At 33.8% G+C, this 17,243-nt stretch overlaps 5 protein-coding genes across 5 annotated transcripts; 4 read left to right on the top strand and 1 right to left on the bottom strand.

Moving 5' to 3' along the window:
• The first annotated feature begins 2,010 nt into the window (after positions 1–2,010).
• LOC124924855 (cellulose synthase-like protein G2) lies at positions 2,011–4,718 on the top strand. Its single transcript, XM_047464844.1, has 5 exons — positions 2,011–2,635; positions 2,702–2,791; positions 2,876–3,205; positions 3,270–3,863; positions 3,932–4,718. Exons 1-5 carry the CDS (start codon positions 2,033–2,035, stop codon positions 4,391–4,393), a joined length of 2,079 nt encoding a protein of 692 aa, XP_047320800.1. The 5' UTR covers positions 2,011–2,032; the 3' UTR covers positions 4,394–4,718.
• A 5-nt stretch (positions 4,719–4,723) lies between these two features.
• LOC124926098 (OVARIAN TUMOR DOMAIN-containing deubiquitinating enzyme 11-like) lies at positions 4,724–6,357 on the bottom strand. The gene is made up of 9 exons (XM_047466263.1): positions 6,088–6,357; positions 5,944–6,017; positions 5,817–5,871; positions 5,654–5,728; positions 5,440–5,513; positions 5,296–5,344; positions 5,094–5,184; positions 4,945–5,001; positions 4,724–4,874 (listed from the first exon to the last, which is right to left on the bottom strand). Exons 1-9 carry the CDS (start codon positions 6,262–6,264, stop codon positions 4,831–4,833), a joined length of 696 nt encoding a protein of 231 aa, XP_047322219.1. The 5' UTR covers positions 6,265–6,357; the 3' UTR covers positions 4,724–4,830.
• A 1,710-nt stretch (positions 6,358–8,067) lies between these two features.
• LOC124926097 (60S ribosomal protein L27-like) lies at positions 8,068–8,700 on the top strand. The gene has a single exon (XM_047466262.1). The coding sequence runs from the start codon at positions 8,115–8,117 to the stop codon at positions 8,520–8,522; it is 408 nt and encodes a 135-aa protein (XP_047322218.1). The 5' UTR covers positions 8,068–8,114; the 3' UTR covers positions 8,523–8,700.
• Positions 8,701–10,242: 1,542 nt separating this feature from the next.
• Positions 10,243–12,041, top strand: LOC124926096 (scarecrow-like protein 23). The gene has a single exon (XM_047466261.1). It carries the CDS (start codon positions 10,433–10,435, stop codon positions 11,795–11,797), a length of 1,365 nt encoding a protein of 454 aa, XP_047322217.1. The 5' UTR covers positions 10,243–10,432; the 3' UTR covers positions 11,798–12,041.
• A 1,973-nt stretch (positions 12,042–14,014) lies between these two features.
• LOC124924854 (protein FAR1-RELATED SEQUENCE 2-like) lies at positions 14,015–17,242 on the top strand. Its single transcript, XM_047464843.1, has 4 exons — positions 14,015–16,134; positions 16,836–16,901; positions 16,996–17,061; positions 17,147–17,242. The coding sequence occupies exons 1-4, from the start codon at positions 14,098–14,100 to the stop codon at positions 17,240–17,242; spliced, it is 2,265 nt and encodes a 754-aa protein (XP_047320799.1). The 5' UTR covers positions 14,015–14,097.
• The last annotated feature ends 1 nt before the right edge of the window (position 17,243 follows it).

Genomic DNA, 17,243 nt, shown 5'->3' with positions numbered 1-17,243 from the left:
TACAGTATACTTTACTGTTTTATCCATACTTTATATTTTATCGAAAATTTCGGTATACAAAAAATTCATACCTTCACCTTACTTTGATTTCGATATACTTTGATTTCAGTATACCTTAATTTCGGTATTCCAAAAATTTATACATTTACCTTACTTTGATTTCGGTACGGTATAGGTATTATACATTTTCTACCTAAAAAACATATTAATTTAAAAAAAATCGATTTCATCGGTAAAGTAGAGATGACATATATTAAATAATATTTTAGTATAATTATAATTTTGATATTATTCAAAAAAAATTATATTTATATAATTAAATTAATATCAAATCTATTTAATTATTTAGGTAGTATTTCGGTATATCTAGATATACCAAAATTTTAAAAATTTCATACATTTACCGTACAAATACTATATCTTACATTTTTTCGGTATACCTTAAAAATCGATATTTTCAATATATTATGATATGGTATTTTCGATATACCTATAATATCGATAATTTTTCCTACCCCTAAATATAGTATATAAAAAACATTTATTAATGAACAACACTTTACATGCTAAGTATAAGAATTAAAATAAAATTGATCGAAATATATATAAGTTTCTACTTTCAAAACTTGTTTTAATAATTTTCAATTTTACTATTGTTAGTTCGAAATTGTAATTTTAATATATTTTATTTAAATTTTTAAAATAAAAATATCTTATTATTTTATCGTTGTATTAAACATGTTGAATATATATATTTTTTAATTTAGAAAATTAAATTGATAATTTTTTTTCTTAACGAGAATAATATATAAGCAAAAGCTTTTGACATTTAAGTTAACTTATTTTAATAAGTTTCTTCAAATTAATATCTTAATAATATAAATAATATATATTTAAATTAATTTTATTATAATTTTTCTAAACATAAAAACTAAAATTTAATGTCAATTTCAATTATACTCCTCCAAGAAAATCATTCTTAAAATTTAAAATAAAATATTAATTGATTAAATTAATTTATAAAAAAAGTATTTATTTTAAAATATAAATAAATAATTTCAAATGGTGCACACCTTGTTAGTTCGCCATTCATATTGCTCAATTAGGAGAATTTTTTTTTAACCTAGAATGAGTTTAAACGTTATAAAATGAAAGAAAATACAAGTCAATAAATAGAAAAACAACATAAAAATTATAAATGGCTAAAAAATCGAAAAATTCAAATAATGTACGAGTCCTTCTTTTCAGATATAAATCATTTGAGATGTTCATATTCATAACTTTTCTATTCGAAAACTCTTTTATTTTTTTCTTTCAGATTGTCCACTATATCACTATATATCACTATATGATGAAAAAATTGGTTTCCAATCGTCCTCGATTTTATTGCTATAAAACAATTTAATCCATTTGGTCTAGAAGTCAGCGACTTTTGATGGTGTATTCCATTGAAATTGAAGGAGATTACGTAGAAGTGTCCACATTCTCTTACCACTCTTGGTAAGGTCACAATAAAAATGAATGTGATCAATAAATTCTCCACTATTCAAACAAATATTGTATCTACTAACGAGATAAATTTTTTTTTTATTAAATTTGTTATATATCAAGACTACAGCATTGCTTTAAAAAAAAAAAAAAATTTGATGGTGTTTTTGATTTTCACACCTCAGTCTAGCAAATTTACTATGCCTTGTTTTATTTTTTTTAATATGAAGCGGTTAATTAAAAAACTAAATAAAAATAACATCAAGGTTTGACATTTGTCTGATTTATTCCACCTGTTCACCATGCAAACATTTTTAATTGATTAAACAAATGTCATTTTAATTTTACATGACCACAAAACTCGATATCAAACAAGACCTAATAAGCACACTATACCATACCACGTGGTACTCGAGGCATTCTATTATGGGCTTTTTATAATCAATAATAATAATAATAATCACAGTTCTGTATTTATTTATATACAAGACTTCTCACATAGAACCAGACACCATTGAAGAAGAAGAAGGAAGAAGAAGAAGAAATGGCTACTACTACTTCATTACTCCATACCTACAAAATCGAACAGCCTCACAATTCAATCAATCGTCTTCACATCCTATTCCACACCATAGCCGTCACCGCACTTCTCTACTACCGAATCTCCAACTTATTCTCCGTCTCACAGAAGTTTCCATGGGCGCTAATGTGTCTCGCCGAGCTTCTATTGACCATTCTATGGCTTCTCCAGCAGCCGTTCAAGTGGAGGCCGGTTGTCCGAGAAGTGTACACTGACAATTTACCTACACAGTTGCCGGCGGTTGACGTCTTCATATGCACAATCGATCCGACGAAAGAGCCGGTGGTGGATGTTATGAATACGGTTATATCCGCGATGGCGATTGATCTTCCGCCGGATAAGTTGGCAGTTTATTTGTCCGACGACGGTGGCGTGCCGCTTACGAGTTTCGCTGTCAAGGAGGCAGGTAAGTTTGCGAAATCGTGGGTGCCGTTTTGCAGGAAGTACGGAATCAAGGCGATTTGTCCCAAGGCATACTTCTCAAGAATGGCGGATGATGAACGTCTTCTTCACAGCTCAGATTCTCAGTTTAAAGATGACGAGTTACATATCAAGGTTTTTTTTTCGTTAATTTGAATTTTATGAACGATGAACTACTCTAGAAGAATGATCGGTTGTTAATTAATGCTGCAGAAACTGTATGAAGAATTTGAGAGTATTTTGGAAAAGGCTCGCGAAAGGTTTGATGACAGTGTTGTCTCAGATCGGCCACCTTGTGTTGAGGTAATGCATGTACGATTTTGTTTAATTTCCAGATCTTTTGGTGCAGTTCTCTAGATTTGAATCATGTTTTGATCCATTGTGAAGATAATACAATCATATCGGAGCGATGATCAAGCCGGTATGCCAATGCTCGTCTATGTCTCACGAGAAAGGAGACCGTCACGACCTCATCGCTTCAAAGCTGGAGCTCTAAATGCTCTTCTTAGGGTTTCTGCAGTAATGACCAGGGCTCCTTATATACTTGTATTAGACTGTGATATGCTTTGCAATGATCCAGCTTCAGCCAAGGAATCAATGTGTTTCCTTCTTGATCAGAAGATGTCCAAATCCCTTGCTTTTGTTCAGTTCCCTCAAATCTTTCATAATTTGGGGAAGAATGATATCTATGATGCTCAAGGGAGGGCAACATATAAGGTACAAAGTTTGACTAGTTTAATTTAGACCATCAATGTACTTCCATTAATCAAACTTTTTTCAGTCACAATGGCGTGGAATGGATGGGCTAAGAGGTCCATTCTTATCTGGGACTGGATATTATATGAAGAGAAAAGTTCTATTTGCAACTCCAGATAAAGCAGATACTGTTGATGAATTTACATCAGGGTTGGGCAAATTTTCTGATTTGGTCTATGATAAGGACAGGGAATCAGCAAATGATAAGCTGGGAACTGCTCAAGTTCTAGCCACTTGCACTTTTGAGGACAACTCAGATTGGGGTAAAGAGATTGGTTTCTCTTATGGTTCGCTGTTGGAGAGCTCGTTCACTGGCTATCTTCTTCACTGTAGAGGATGGAGATCAGTTTATCATTATCCAAATAGGCCAGCATTCATGGGTTGTGCACCTACAGATCTGAAAGACGTTTCAACTCAGCTCCTAAAATGGATATCTGGGTTGTTCCAAATTGGTCTGTCAAAGTTAAATCCAATCACATATGGAATGTCTAATATGTCAATTGGCCAAAGCATGTGCTATGCATACTTCATGTATATATGTCTTTATACCATCTCTTTGCTTATATATGGCATTCTTCCTCAGTTGTATTTCTTCAAGGGCATACCCCTTTATCCCCAGGTAATTAACTAACTTTTTAAGTTAAATTTCCTGAATCATTTGCTAAATTTTTGTTTATTTTATTGTAGGCTTCAAGCCCATGGTTCTGGTTGTTTGTTCTGGTTTATGCTTCTTCTCTATTCGAGCAGCTTTATGAAGTCTTTTGTACCGGTGGTTCTGTGAAGGTATGGTGGAACGAGTATAGAATTTGGATGATTCAATCGGTTACAGGACTTATGTTTGGAGCTTTTGATGCTTTCTGGAGCCTGTCTGGAATGGGGAAATTGACGTTTAGATTGACTCCAAAGACAACAGATGAAGAGAAGGTGAAGAAATCAGAGCAGGGTAAGTTTGATTTTCAAGGTGCGGGTAAGTTTGTGGTTCCTTTGGCTATATTGGTAGTATTGACAGTAGTATGCTTTGTTGGAGGATTGAAGACCATGTTTACAGAAAGGAGTTTTAATGACATGTTTGGACAGTTCATGCTTTCTTCCTTGCTTACTTATGTTAGCTATTCCATCATCCTGGGAATTGCAACCATGAAGCGTTAGGTTTGATAGACAGACAGACGCTTTACTTTTGTTGTTGTTGTTGTTTTTGTTTTTGTTGGGGACAATTTACTTGTCTTTCTTAAATGTATTTATGTGTATTAGATCTTCAATAAATGAACTTTGAATCCTCTTAAAAGCCATATCTTTCTTTCTATCTATGATAATGATAATACACAATAAGTTAGATATGTTTCAGGCTATAATCAGTTGCCCTCATTGAAAACAACTGTTACTTGTTTACAAAGTTATATGTACACATAATATATGAAGTCATTGAAAAAATACAAATAAAATAAAAATATGTACATATATATATATGAGACAAGTCATTATTCATATTATTTGAAAAACAATGCAGAGTAAGAGATAAATAGAATGATATATGTTATTATAACTTTACTGTGGTGTTTTGAAGTTTCTGAATCTCCATTTGTTTTCTAAAAGAGCCAATGCTTCTTCTTAGGTGCTTTTACAGGAATATCTGCAACACATAAAACTAATGAATAAAACCTCCATAGCAAGTCAAGCAAGAAGAAGATGAATAATATGACCTCCTCTTGTATACAGTGAGTTATAATGAACTTCACTCCAGAAGCTCAGCCACAACTCTGGGAGGAACAAGAACAGAAACAGATCAGTATCACAAACCAAATGAAATTCATGTAACCAAGAGATGTGAGCAATCGAAAAGATGGGTTACCTCGGGAAGAAGGATGATGGATATTCTTGGGAAGGATCTCGATGTAGCAAGTATCTCGAAATGAGGTTACTAAACAGATTTTTACCCCAAACTACATCATCCAGAACAACTAAAATAGTTAGTTTGGTAGATAGTTTCTTGTTGGGAAGGTCGGTTTTGGGGCTTGGTTATGAAAAGGTGAAAATAGAAAGAATCAACTCACTCTATCAGCAGCAGCTTGCAATGTAACATGATCGCCCCATTCACCTGATCTAAATCCAAAGAGAAAATATCAAGGATTAAGAGGTAGCAAGTTTACGAGTCATCAATAATGCCACAGCTGAAAGGAAACACTCAAATGTCCAACCTTTTCATCTTCTTTAGGTAGCACTTGTACTTCATCGGGACATAACCTTCGTATAACTTTCGGAATCTCTTTAGCTGACAATTGATAAAGCAAATATTCTCCATAAGCCAAATTAACTTGGTACCATTCTCAAGCACTATATAAAAGGAAAGTGACATGATCCAAAAGACATGCATAGGTAAAAAAAGGGAATAGTGTTATTGCAAAGACATACCTGCTTGATAACTTGCTTCCTTACATGTTTATGATCCTCCGGATTATGAAACAACTGATCTGAAAGGGCTCGGAACTGGGCGATAAAGAAGAACAGGGGAAAACAGTTAAGTAAGCTTATGATATGCTTTTCTGAGGCATTCATAAAACAGTTACATCACAACCTGACAATTTCCATCACCCTCCATTCGATGTTCAGATAAACCATAAGTGGCCAACCTGAATGATGCCCATTTTAGTTATATCTAAACTTGGGTCAAAATCAAGCTTAAGCTTAGAAGAAATAGTCACCTTGCTGCAAGCCTTTCATGGTCTAACATGGCGTCATTGAAGTCAGGTATTTGATAGATAACTCGAGGTGTATGCTGCGAAAACAGATGACGATTATCAATGCAATGAAGAAACTACAACAAGAGAAACGTATCAAACTCATACCGGGATTGAACCTAACTTATAGAGTCGCGCCCCAAGGTTCCCATCAGTTGGTAAGTTATTTTCTTCTTCAGCTAGTATTTTAGCAATAATGTGATCATTTTCTGTGTCTTGATAGGTACTACTAGTCTTTAAAGTTGGACTAGAGCTCGCACTTACATAATTGAATAGCTCTGTCATGCTATCAGAGTATATAACATATAACAACAATATTTCCTCTTCTTCTTCTGTTCACTGAATCACAGGATCCGCAAAAGAATCCTGATATATAAATGAATTCAAGATATCAGGATTTTATGAATATGAAAAATTATTGAAACTCGAAAAGAAGATCACATTGAGATGCCAAGCCAATTAAGGAAGAATATGCTATGTATATGTTCTTTATTTTATTTTTGTTCGTGAAAATGGGAATTCAGACATCTGGGTTTACACAAGCAAGCACAAGCTTGGAAACAGAGAAAAGTAAATAGACATTTGGACCAAACAGACAAGTAAAGAGATGATTGGAATTGCAGCAATATGGCAATGAAATCATCACACGTTCATGAGAAGGTGCCAAGAACATGAAAAAGAAAAGAAAAGATGAGATCGCAGCAACAGTTACCTGGATAGAGATAGCCATTAGAGAGACAGAGAGAGAGGAAAGCGAAAAGTGGGACGAAGTTCTTGGGGCTAAAAAAGAGGGTGGCTGGAATGTCTCGCTAGAGCCGGGGAAGAAGAAGAAGAAAAGAAGTTCTTTTTATTATTTGTTTTTAAAGAGGTTCGTTAGTTCAATATTTCCTTAAATATATACATCAAAATAAAGTCATAAAAATAATACTAAGTATAAAATTTTAATCAATCTAAAATCCTAATTGGTATATATAATCCTCGATATAGAATTATAATATATATATATAATCCTAACAAATATTAAATTTGGTCAAACCCGTAAGAAAACTCAAAAATTTAACAAATATTGGATTTGGTGAATTTAGTAAAAAAAAAAACTCAAATATTCAAGTCTATTAAGACTTTAAACTAACATCTAAATCATGGTCGGTTTTGGGTAAGTCCGGTAAGCCAATGGGTTAGGACCGTCCATTTTTCGGAGTAGCCCATTTATCATTTTTCAGAGTAGCCCATTTAATAAATATAAATAGAATTTTATATAAATTTATTAAATTTTTAACAAAATATTATATAGCCTATTGGTTCAAGATGAATAAAACATTTTATTTTGTAAGGATTTAAATCTAAAAGAAACACTTTATTTTAACAATTTATTTTAACTAAAATTAAGACATAATTTTTTTTCCACGTTTTTCTACATGGAATGGGGCAGCCCAATTTTCGGACCGACACTATTCTAAATAAACATGTTTGCGAGCTCATTAACGAGTCTAAAAACGAACATGTTTGCGAGATGACAAGTCAAATATTTAAAATGTTTAGCTTGTCTCGTTTAAAAACGAGCTCGGTTCGTTAAGACTATCAAACAGGCTTCCGAAACTCGAAAGATCGCAAACAACTCTGCTTCATTTGAATCCTTATATAACCTTCGTTTTCAATTTAAGAGTTATAATCTGTTTAACTAACATTTATTATCATTTATATATATATAATTAAGTAAAAAATAATATAAAAATATAAATAACACTAAAAAGAAATAATAATTACAAAAATAATAAAATAAATAATTATAAATCAAAATAATTTATAAATTAATATCAATCTCTTCATATTATATATTTATAACAAGTGTTTATAAGAAAATTAATTAAATTTTTTAAATTGATTTATTATTATTTAATTAAATGAAAACTCTTATGTTCAAAAATTTTATGTATGAAACTAGTTATATATATTTTGTAAATGTTAGAATGTTTGGGCCGGGCCTTTTACTGTCAATTATATATTTGTGTATATTTGGGCCGTGGTCCATCTTGACTAAGGGTTTCCATAACCCTAATTCAAGATTTACTTATAGAAGAAGCTGCAACTTTCTTCTTCTAGCCATTTCTGTGAAATTCAAAGAGAGAGAGAAAATGGTGAAGTTTCTAAAGCCAAACAAGGCTGTTATTGTTTTGCAGGGTCGTTATGCTGGCCGGAAAGCAGTGATCGTCCGGGCATTCGACGATGGAACGAGGGACAAACCATACGGCCATTGCTTGGTTGCAGGGATCTCCAAGTACCCGAAGAAGGTGATCAGAAAGGATTCAGCTAAGAAGACTGCTAAGAAATCTCGCGTCAAGGCGTTCATCAAGCTTGTTAACTATAACCATATCATGCCAACTCGATACACACTTGATGTAGATCTTAAGGATGTCGTAACCTCAGATTGTCTTCAATCTCGTGACAAGAAGGTCACCGCCGCTAAGGAGACCAAGGCTCGTCTTGAGGAGCGATTCAAGACAGGAAAGAACAGGTGGTTCTTCACCAAGCTAAGGTTCTAGATTAATTTGTTTTACTCTTCCTTGTCTTGTTAGGAGGAAGAAGAAGAAGATGTTTTTTTTAGTTTTTATTTAAATCTGGATCAAATTTTGCTTCCTGTTTTAATATTGAAGGATTGATTTTCTTAACTGTTTCTGAATATCATATGATTTGCTATGTTTGTTTTCAATGATTGAGATAGATTGAATGGGTTTTTTTGTATCTGATTCATATGTGATTTGCATCCCTTAGTCATACAATTGGTCATCTAAAAACAGCTCCTTAAGATTATAGTAATACTATAGATCTGTTAACAAGTGTTTAGACACTGTCAAGATCATGAGTATGAATTGTGTGAAATGAAAGATTGTTTCTTTCTTACCTGTATGTTCCATTTGGCTCGAGGAAGTATATGATAAAAGATAGAATTTTTAATTCATTTTATCCAAGATTAGATCTTTCTATAGCTAAAATCCCATTTACTAACCTAATTTTATAGTTTTGTTCAATTTGATGAATGTTGAAGTGAAAACCTTTATTTTGTTGTACTGTTTTATCCCAATCCCTGTTTTGTTACCACAACTTCCCCTTGGCTGGATTATTACCAATGTAATAAGCTATTTTTTTTGGGAATCTTAGACCAAGCTTCTGCCAAACTTTGATTTGATTTTCGGATTTCATTATCAAGAAGTGTATGGATTTAATTATCAAGAAGTGTATCCACATTTCTTGTACCAATTTCTCTTGGCATATTACTAATTCTTCAAGATTCCTTTTACTAACTGGAATCAAAGAATTAGTTGATCTGTTCCGCCCAAAACAGGAATGTGCTAGGGTTATGAACTTATATTCTATAATTGTATGATTGAGTCGATTCAATGGTTACTTTTTCTTTTCGAACGATTTTTCTTATTGTACCCAATGTTGTAGCTCTCCCCATTCTATTCTTGATGACTTAATATATGTTGCTTATTAACAACTACAACTCAATGAATTTATATATTTGACTGCATAATATTTGTATTATTTAATCTTATCTCTAAAATGATCTAGCCTGAGCTTCTCTTGTCTGTTCTAATTGAATATCAAGCTATGGTTTGTGTGTTTAGGCAAATTGTTGATAAATTGAATTGTTAAGCGTTTGATATCGCTAAGTATGTCTTGTCATATCCCTCTTCTAGTTTAGCGGTAAGAGGATATTCCTAGTCTCTTTGAGATGAGTTCGTCAGGCGTACTGCACCTAGTTAAGTGTGTTTAAATGTTATGTGTAACTTTGAGAACCCTTTCTGGATTTCAATCTTAAAACATTAGCTTGATCCCAACGGGTTAGTCTGTTCATGATGCATAATTTAATCAAATCAGCTAAACAGTATGAAACAGGTTATCATATATCATTGAAATTAATGATTAAAAAAGGGTTTCCAAGAAAGGTGTTAAAAAGGCACTTTGTTGTAGGATGGGAACTGGGAATAGGTGGGTGGGTGGTAGCTTCAATTTATTATTATTAGAATACTGAATAATTTAATTAGTCAGTATCTTTTTCGTAATCATCAAAATAGTAATAAAAAAGCTTTGATTTAACAATGAATTACTACCCAAAGAAGACAAAATCATTGCTTACGTGTGTGATTAGAGGTGGGTTTTAATTATTATTTGTCTTTGTAATTTGTGTTGCTTTCATTCATCCATCCATACACAACAAACAGACGACGGACAAACAGATGAATAAAGCCAGCCTATCTCTTCCACCTTCACACCCCATACCCTTCCAAAAAGCCTTTGCCCTTTTCTTCTCCGTCTTTACTCTCTCTTCTCTCTCTCCTTTCTTTCTTTCTTTCATCATCAAGTTCAGTTCAAGAACAAGTGAAGTGGGTCTAGTTCCTCTGACACTGAAACCGACGCATCTATCTTTTCATTCCCTTCCCTTCTTATCATGCTCCAGAGTGATTACTTCTCCCATCAATCCAACCCTACAACACCCAATTCCGCAACAACTCCTTCTACCATGACTGCCAAGCGCACCATCGATTATCCACCCGGCACAGCCGGAGGAGATTCATCAGACGACAACCCTCTTCGCAAGAGGCGGAATTTATCTCTCACCGAGGCTGCCACCACCGTTTCCGGTGAAACGTCAGCCGCGGAGGAAGTTTCCGCCGCCGCCGCCGCCGTTTTAGATGGTGAACCTTCTGGGTTGAGACTGTTGGGTCTTTTACTACAGTGTGCTGAGTGTGTCGCAGTCGAGAATCTCGACCAGGCCAACGAGCTTTTACCGGAGATTTCTGAATTATCGTCACCGTTCGGATCGTCGCCGGAGCGAGTCGCGGCCTACTTTGCAGAGGCGCTTCAAGCTAGAATTATCAGTTCTTGTCTAGGCTCATACATGCCTTTATCCATTAAAGCACTGTCACAAATCCGAACACAGAAGATCTGCAATGCCTTCCAATTCTTCAATTCCATCAGCCCATTAGTAAAATTCTCCCACTTTACAGCAAATCAAGCAATCTACCAAGCCCTGGAAGGCGAAGATCAAGTCCACATAATCGATCTCGACATCATGCAGGGTCTCCAATGGCCAGGATTGTTCCACATCTTAGCTTCCCGATCTAAGAAAATCCGTTCCCTCCGTGTCACCGGTGTAGGATCGTCAAGCGACCTTCTTGAAGCCACGGGTCGTCGTTTAGCCGACTTCGCGAGTTCACTCGGTCTACCCTTTGAGTTCCAACCACTGGAAGGGAAAGTAGGAAGCTTGACTGAGCTGAGTCAACTCGGTGTCAGGACAGGAGAAGCAACAATAGTACACTGGATCCACCATTGTTTATACGACATCACAGGGAGCGATCTGGGTACGTTGAGATTGTTGAGTTTGATGAGACCCAAATTAATAACGATCGTTGAACAAGATCTAAGCCATAGAGGGAATTTCTTAGGGAGATTTGTGGAAGCTTTGCATTATTACTCGGCTCTGTTTGATGCGTTGGGAGATGGATTGGGTGCGGATAGTTCAGAGAGGTATCAGGTGGAGCAGCAGTTGTTTGCGTTGGAGATTAGGAACATTGTGGCCGTTGGTGGGCCGAAGAGGACGGGGGAGGTGAAGATTGAGAGATGGGGAGATGAGTTGACTCGGATGGGTTTTCGACCCGTTACTTTGGCGGGTAACCCGGCGGCGCAAGCTAGTCTTTTGCTTGGGATGTTCCCTTGGAGAGGGTATACCTTAGTAGAGGAGAATGGTTGTTTGAAACTGGGTTGGAAGGATTTGTCCTTGTTGACTGCCTCTGCATGGCAGCCGTCCGATTAGATAGGGTTGGATCATCATGATCATAAACATGAGAGAATAATGGAGGAGGAAGAAGAAGGAGACAGGGCAGGCATGGACTGATGTTGTTTGCCTAATTCTTGTTCTTTGATTGTTTAGTTTTTGGTGGGGACTTTTACGTCCTTTCCTTCCCAATGGTTCTCTAACTTTTGAGTACATTTTTCAATTGATAGAGACATTTCTTCTGAATTCCATTGACCTTATTTTTAAAGATATTATTATTATTGATGGTATAATTATTTGTTTAATGTAAATATTCTAATTCATAAATTATCTTTCAAATCCCAATTCTCTTTTCTTTTAAAAAAATAAAAGAAAAAGAGTATTAATTATGCTATACCTAGTCTTCATATTTGAATTTTAATTTTCAATTATTTGATATTTAGTAATACATTGGTCTCGTTTGATCTTTGGATTATTGGGATAAAATCCAGGTATTATCTCAAATCCCAACAACACAAATCATTCATTTTATTAATTAAAATACCAAAACTATCCTTTAATTAAATTTAATATTATTTTTATTAATTACCTTAAATAAAAATTAAAACCCCATATAAATCTAACTATAACATATCATATTATTTATCATAACATTTAAATTTTAAATAATTCAAATAAATAAATAATTATACTAAAAAAATAAAATTAATATATTTATTTAACAAATATTAATTAATTTATAAAAATACCTCATCTAAACTAAATATTTATAAAAAAAAATTATTCTAACTTTTTTTTATATAAACTAAATTCTAAATAAATATATTAATTAATTTAAGTTAAAAAAATATGAACTGTATTTGGGTTAGTCTGGAAAATTAGATCAAATATGATTTGGGTTAGAGAATCAGTGGAAAATGAAATTTGAGAGGAGAAGATAAAAATAAGTAAAAAATTAGAAGGGTAAAATTGAAAGAAAAAAAAAAAATTGGGTTTTTATTTAATTTGGTCAAACATGGATTTTTTTAGAAAAAATACAGGTATTATCCTTATAACCCAAATATGAAATGATGCCTTAATCAAACCAACATTTAAAAACTAGACATATAAATGTTAGCCTATTTAATATTAATAGATTTTTTTTCTTAGTTTAAGAATATACGAGTTCTATCTCTTTTGTTTACTCTAATTTTCCCTTTTTATACTCATATTTGTAAATATGCAATACATATTTAGTAGGGATAACAATGATATTCGATGTTGATGAGTTGAGATATTTTAAATCGGGTAGAGTATGGAAAGGGAGAATGTACCTAATAAGGATGGGAATTGGAGATCGTATTTATTTTGTTATTATCTACACTTTACTTAAATTTTTTTTTTTTTAATATTATTAAAATTATTACTCTTAATAGTTCATCATGGCTCTTAATCTTCTAACTTTTCTTTTAGTAACAAAACATTATTTCTCTCACTTTAAAGTAATCAAATATGTTATATTTATTTTTTAAAAATCTATAATCTTATAGATATTTAATTTGGTAATAAGTATCCGCCAAAAATCGAGTACTCGAATCGAAAAGAATATAAATAAAAATACTCATAAAGTCGGAATAAAATAATAAAATAAAAATCAAATTCGAAAATACTACTTCACTCCCACACCATTTCGGTTGCAAAATCAAAATTGAATAACTTATTAATAGTTATTTACATTAAATATTTAAAAATATATAAATAATAATAATAATATAAAGTAATTTTTATATAAAATAAAATATTTCATTGATATGTAGTTTATTATTATTATTATTTTTCTTAAATCACATTTTAAATATATTGTAAACAAATAAAATTGACTTCATTTGCAAACACACTTTCTTCTCTGAGTTTTCCATATGAGATTTTGAATCATATTAAGAAACTGAGCTTACTCAGTGTTTTGAAATGAAGTCTATATGTGCAGTGCAGGTATACATAACCTGTGAAATTTGAATCTATGGCAAGGCGATGAAGAAGAAGGCGCATAGCTTGGAAGCGTTTAACAGACGATTGATAATTGATCTATTCCATCAGGTTAATTGCTTCTATCCTGACCGATAACTTAACCCTTTGTTCAGATTATTCATTTGTACGTCTCCGGGCTCTGTCTGTTCTGATAGAATATTTACTAGGTCATGAGCTTGGTTGGAAATTTTAGTGTCTGTGGTGATTATGAGTATTTCTTGAGAATTCTATAGCATAGAGTTCAACCCACCTTCTAGGGTTCAGGAAGATTTGATTTTTTTTATAAACCTAATGATTTGACATTTTTGAAAATTTGTGCTCACATTAGGTAAATGCTTATGGTTTGTAATGGAATCTCCTTGAGAAACATCTCCATGGATATTGATCTTGAGCAGCCTTCTGGCTTAGAAGAGAAATTGAATGCAAATTTGAACACAAGTGTAAAAGTAATGACCAGAATTCCTTCTTTGGAAAGAGTTGCATGTGGTAAAAGTATCATAGGATCACAGGATGCTAATAATGCCTACTCCAACGAGCAGATGAGAAATCTTGAGCCACAGATTGGTATGGAATTTGAAACTAAGGAAGCAGCGTATTGTTTCTACAGAGAATATGCAAGGTCTTTTGGATTTGGCATTACGATCAAAGCGAGTAGGCGGTCCAAGAAATCGGGAAAATTCATTGATGTAAAGGTAGCATGTTCTAGATTTGGTAGTAAAAGGGAGTCAAATACGTCTGTTAATCCGCGTTCATGCCCTAAAACTGGTTGCAAGGCAAGTATGCAAATGAAGAGAAGACAGGATGGGAAATGGTTTATATATGGTTACACAAACGAGCATAACCACGAGATTTGTCCAGACGACTTCCAATTTAATGTCAAGGGGAGAAACAAGCCCGACCTAAAACTTTCTCAAAAGAAGGGACTTCAGTTGGCTTTGGATGAGGAAGATGTTCAAATTTTATTAGATTATTTTGTGTCTATGCAAGCCGAGAACCCTAATTTCTTTTATGCAGTAGATCTGGACGGGGAAAGTCGTATGGAAAATGTACTCTGGATTGATGCTAAAACTAGACACGATTATAAGTATTTTTCTGACGTGGTCTTTTTCGACACGACCTATGTTAAAGATAGAAGATACAAAGTCCCAATAATTCCCATCTTTGGAGTGAATCACCATCTCCATTTGATGCTGTTAGGATGTGCACTGGTTGGTGAAGAGACGACTTCAACTTTCGTCTGGCTCATGAGAACATGGCTTAGAGCAGTTGGGGGTCAAACCCCGAGTGTGGTTCTTACTGATGAAGGGAAATTATTAGAAGATGCTGTTGTGGAGGTGTTTCCTAAGGCACGACACTGTTTTTGTTTGTGGCATGTCCTAGAAAAGGTTTCCAACAATTCCGAAAATTTCCTGATGGAATTTACAGAATGCATAAATGAATCCTGGTCGGAAAATGAATTTGAAATTAGTTGGTTTAACATGGTCCACAAATTCGGGCTGCAGGATAATACTTGGTTCGAGTCGATTTATGGAAATCGCAGAAAGTGGGTTCCTGCCTACATGAATGAAGTGTTTTTTGGAGGGATAAGTACGGCAGACCAAACCGAGAGTGTAACTTCTATCTTTACTGGATACATTCACAAAGAGTCAACATTCAAGGAGTTCATTGAACAGTATAAACTTCTTCTAGACACAATATACAAGGAAGAAAACGAAGCTGATTCCACATCATCTCTAAAATCTGTTTCGCCACTTGAGAAACAAATGTCAACCCTTTATACACATACAGTATTCAAGAAATTCCAAGAGGAGGTTTTGGGAATAGATGCGTGTAGTGTGCATAAAGAATGCGAAGATGACGAGACAAGTGTAACCTTTCGTGTCAATGATTTCGAAAAGAGGCGGAATTTTATTGTTTCATGGAATGATACAGAGTCACGTATTTTTTGTTTATGTCGCACTTTTCAATATAAAGGATTTCTTTGTAGACATTCTATTGCGGTACTCCAGATGTTGAACATCTCCAGTGTTCCATTGAGATACATACTGAAGCGGTGGACTAGAGGTGCAAAGAATGGGCAAACCATGTCAAAGACAATTCAGAGTAGTAGTAGGGTACAACGATTTAATGATCTTTGTAAACGAGCTGTCAAATTGGGAGAAGAAGGGTCATTATCTGAGGAATCATTTGATATCATCCTTAATATCCTAGATGAAGCTACAGAGCGGTGTGTGGTTATGAACCGTTCTGTAAGGAGTAGTTTAGATCCTATACCATTGCCCACTCGGTGTTCCCCAAACGATGAAGGAAATAGTACAGGCAAGAGTTTGACCAAAAAAAACAAAAGGAGAGTGCGGAAGAAGCAGCAGGTTAGTAGAACTATCACATTATTAACTAATACTCCATTTGTTTCAATTAATGTTGTTCTTTCATTAGAAACTGGGGAGAACATTCTTGACCAAACGAACTCACATTAATTGAATTGAAGTACAAAGGAAATTTGTGAAGTAAATACTAAAAGTTCTAGATAGCAGCCAATTGATGGCTTACAAAGTTGGTAAGGTATAGGTGATGGGGATGGTTGATCTAAGGAGGAAAGAGTTATTAATGATCATGAAGAAGAATTAAACATATGAAATTGGACAACATTGTAGATATTTAATATTTAGATTTTGAATATTTATATGGATCCGGATTTTTTTATTTAACTCAATACTTTTCTATAGATGTGTTACTTTTCCTTGGGAATATTTTTCAAATTTATTTTGGCAGTCATGGGCCTTGTTTGATAGGTGGGTTGTTTGAATAACCAAGTTATTATTTCCAAATCAGGTTTTTCTTTTGGGTAAAAAGACATTATGGGTATAATATATAATAAAAAATTAGTTTTTTTCAAGAAATAAAGGGTAATTTGGTTGATTTGAATAATGTGATCCATGAACAGATTGTTGATTGGATAACCTATGTCTCCTTGTTTTTATTATCTTTCTTTTCCCTTTAACCATCCATTGGATTTACAATAATAGGCTAGGTGATGAACACGGTAACTAATTTTCTATTACATACATAGGAACATTTGAACTCAGAAGCTACCTGTCTTGATCACGTGTATGTTCCCCAGATGGTTCAAGGAACGGTATGTACTGTTTCCAGGATGAAGTTCTCAAATATTAAAAAATAACATTTGAATATTTCTTTTGATGTATCCTCGTACAAATTGATTGGTATAGGAGATCGGTTCCAGAATATCAGCTCCTGATGTCTATTATGATGCTCAACAACTTTTACATGAAGCGGTATTGCATTTTCTTGAACCCTAGTTCTTCCAATAAAATTGTTTGTGGGGAGCGAGCTCATGTTAAGTATCCATCATATATGCAGGGACAACTCAACTTCATGTCTTCTGCTTGCGATGGGGTTTATAGAAATCAACAGGACATTTTACCCCTGGTATGTTCTAAACCCATGTCTATATAGT

This window comes from Impatiens glandulifera, chromosome 2 (genome assembly GCF_907164915.1).
Source record: "Impatiens glandulifera chromosome 2, dImpGla2.1, whole genome shotgun sequence".
NCBI lineage: Eukaryota > Viridiplantae > Streptophyta > Magnoliopsida > Ericales > Balsaminaceae > Impatiens > Impatiens glandulifera.
Note: the sequence above shows the minus strand (reverse complement) of the source record. Positions and strands in the feature narration are given on the sequence as shown.

Coding starts and splice junctions, on each gene's coding strand:
- LOC124926098 (XM_047466263.1), bottom strand. CDS start 6,264: ATGACAGAGCTATTCAATTATGTAAGTGCGAGCTCTAGTCCAACTTTA. Junction 6,018..6,087: donor ATAAGTTAGGTTCAATCCCG/GTATGAGTTTGA, acceptor CTGTTTTCGCAG/CATACACCTCGAGTTATCTA. Junction 5,185..5,295: donor TGCAAGCTGCTGCTGATAGA/GTGAGTTGATTC, acceptor TGGATGATGTAG/TTTGGGGTAAAAATCTGTTT.
- LOC124926097 (XM_047466262.1), top strand. CDS start 8,115: ATGGTGAAGTTTCTAAAGCCAAACAAGGCTGTTATTGTTTTGCAGGGT.
- LOC124924855 (XM_047464844.1), top strand. CDS start 2,033: ATGGCTACTACTACTTCATTACTCCATACCTACAAAATCGAACAGCCT. Junction 2,792..2,875: donor ATCGGCCACCTTGTGTTGAG/GTAATGCATGTA, acceptor TCCATTGTGAAG/ATAATACAATCATATCGGAG. Junction 3,864..3,931: donor GCATACCCCTTTATCCCCAG/GTAATTAACTAA, acceptor ATTTTATTGTAG/GCTTCAAGCCCATGGTTCTG.
- LOC124926096 (XM_047466261.1), top strand. CDS start 10,433: ATGCTCCAGAGTGATTACTTCTCCCATCAATCCAACCCTACAACACCC.
- LOC124924854 (XM_047464843.1), top strand. CDS start 14,098: ATGCTTATGGTTTGTAATGGAATCTCCTTGAGAAACATCTCCATGGAT. Junction 16,135..16,835: donor GAGTGCGGAAGAAGCAGCAG/GTTAGTAGAACT, acceptor TTACATACATAG/GAACATTTGAACTCAGAAGC. Junction 16,902..16,995: donor CCCAGATGGTTCAAGGAACG/GTATGTACTGTT, acceptor TGATTGGTATAG/GAGATCGGTTCCAGAATATC.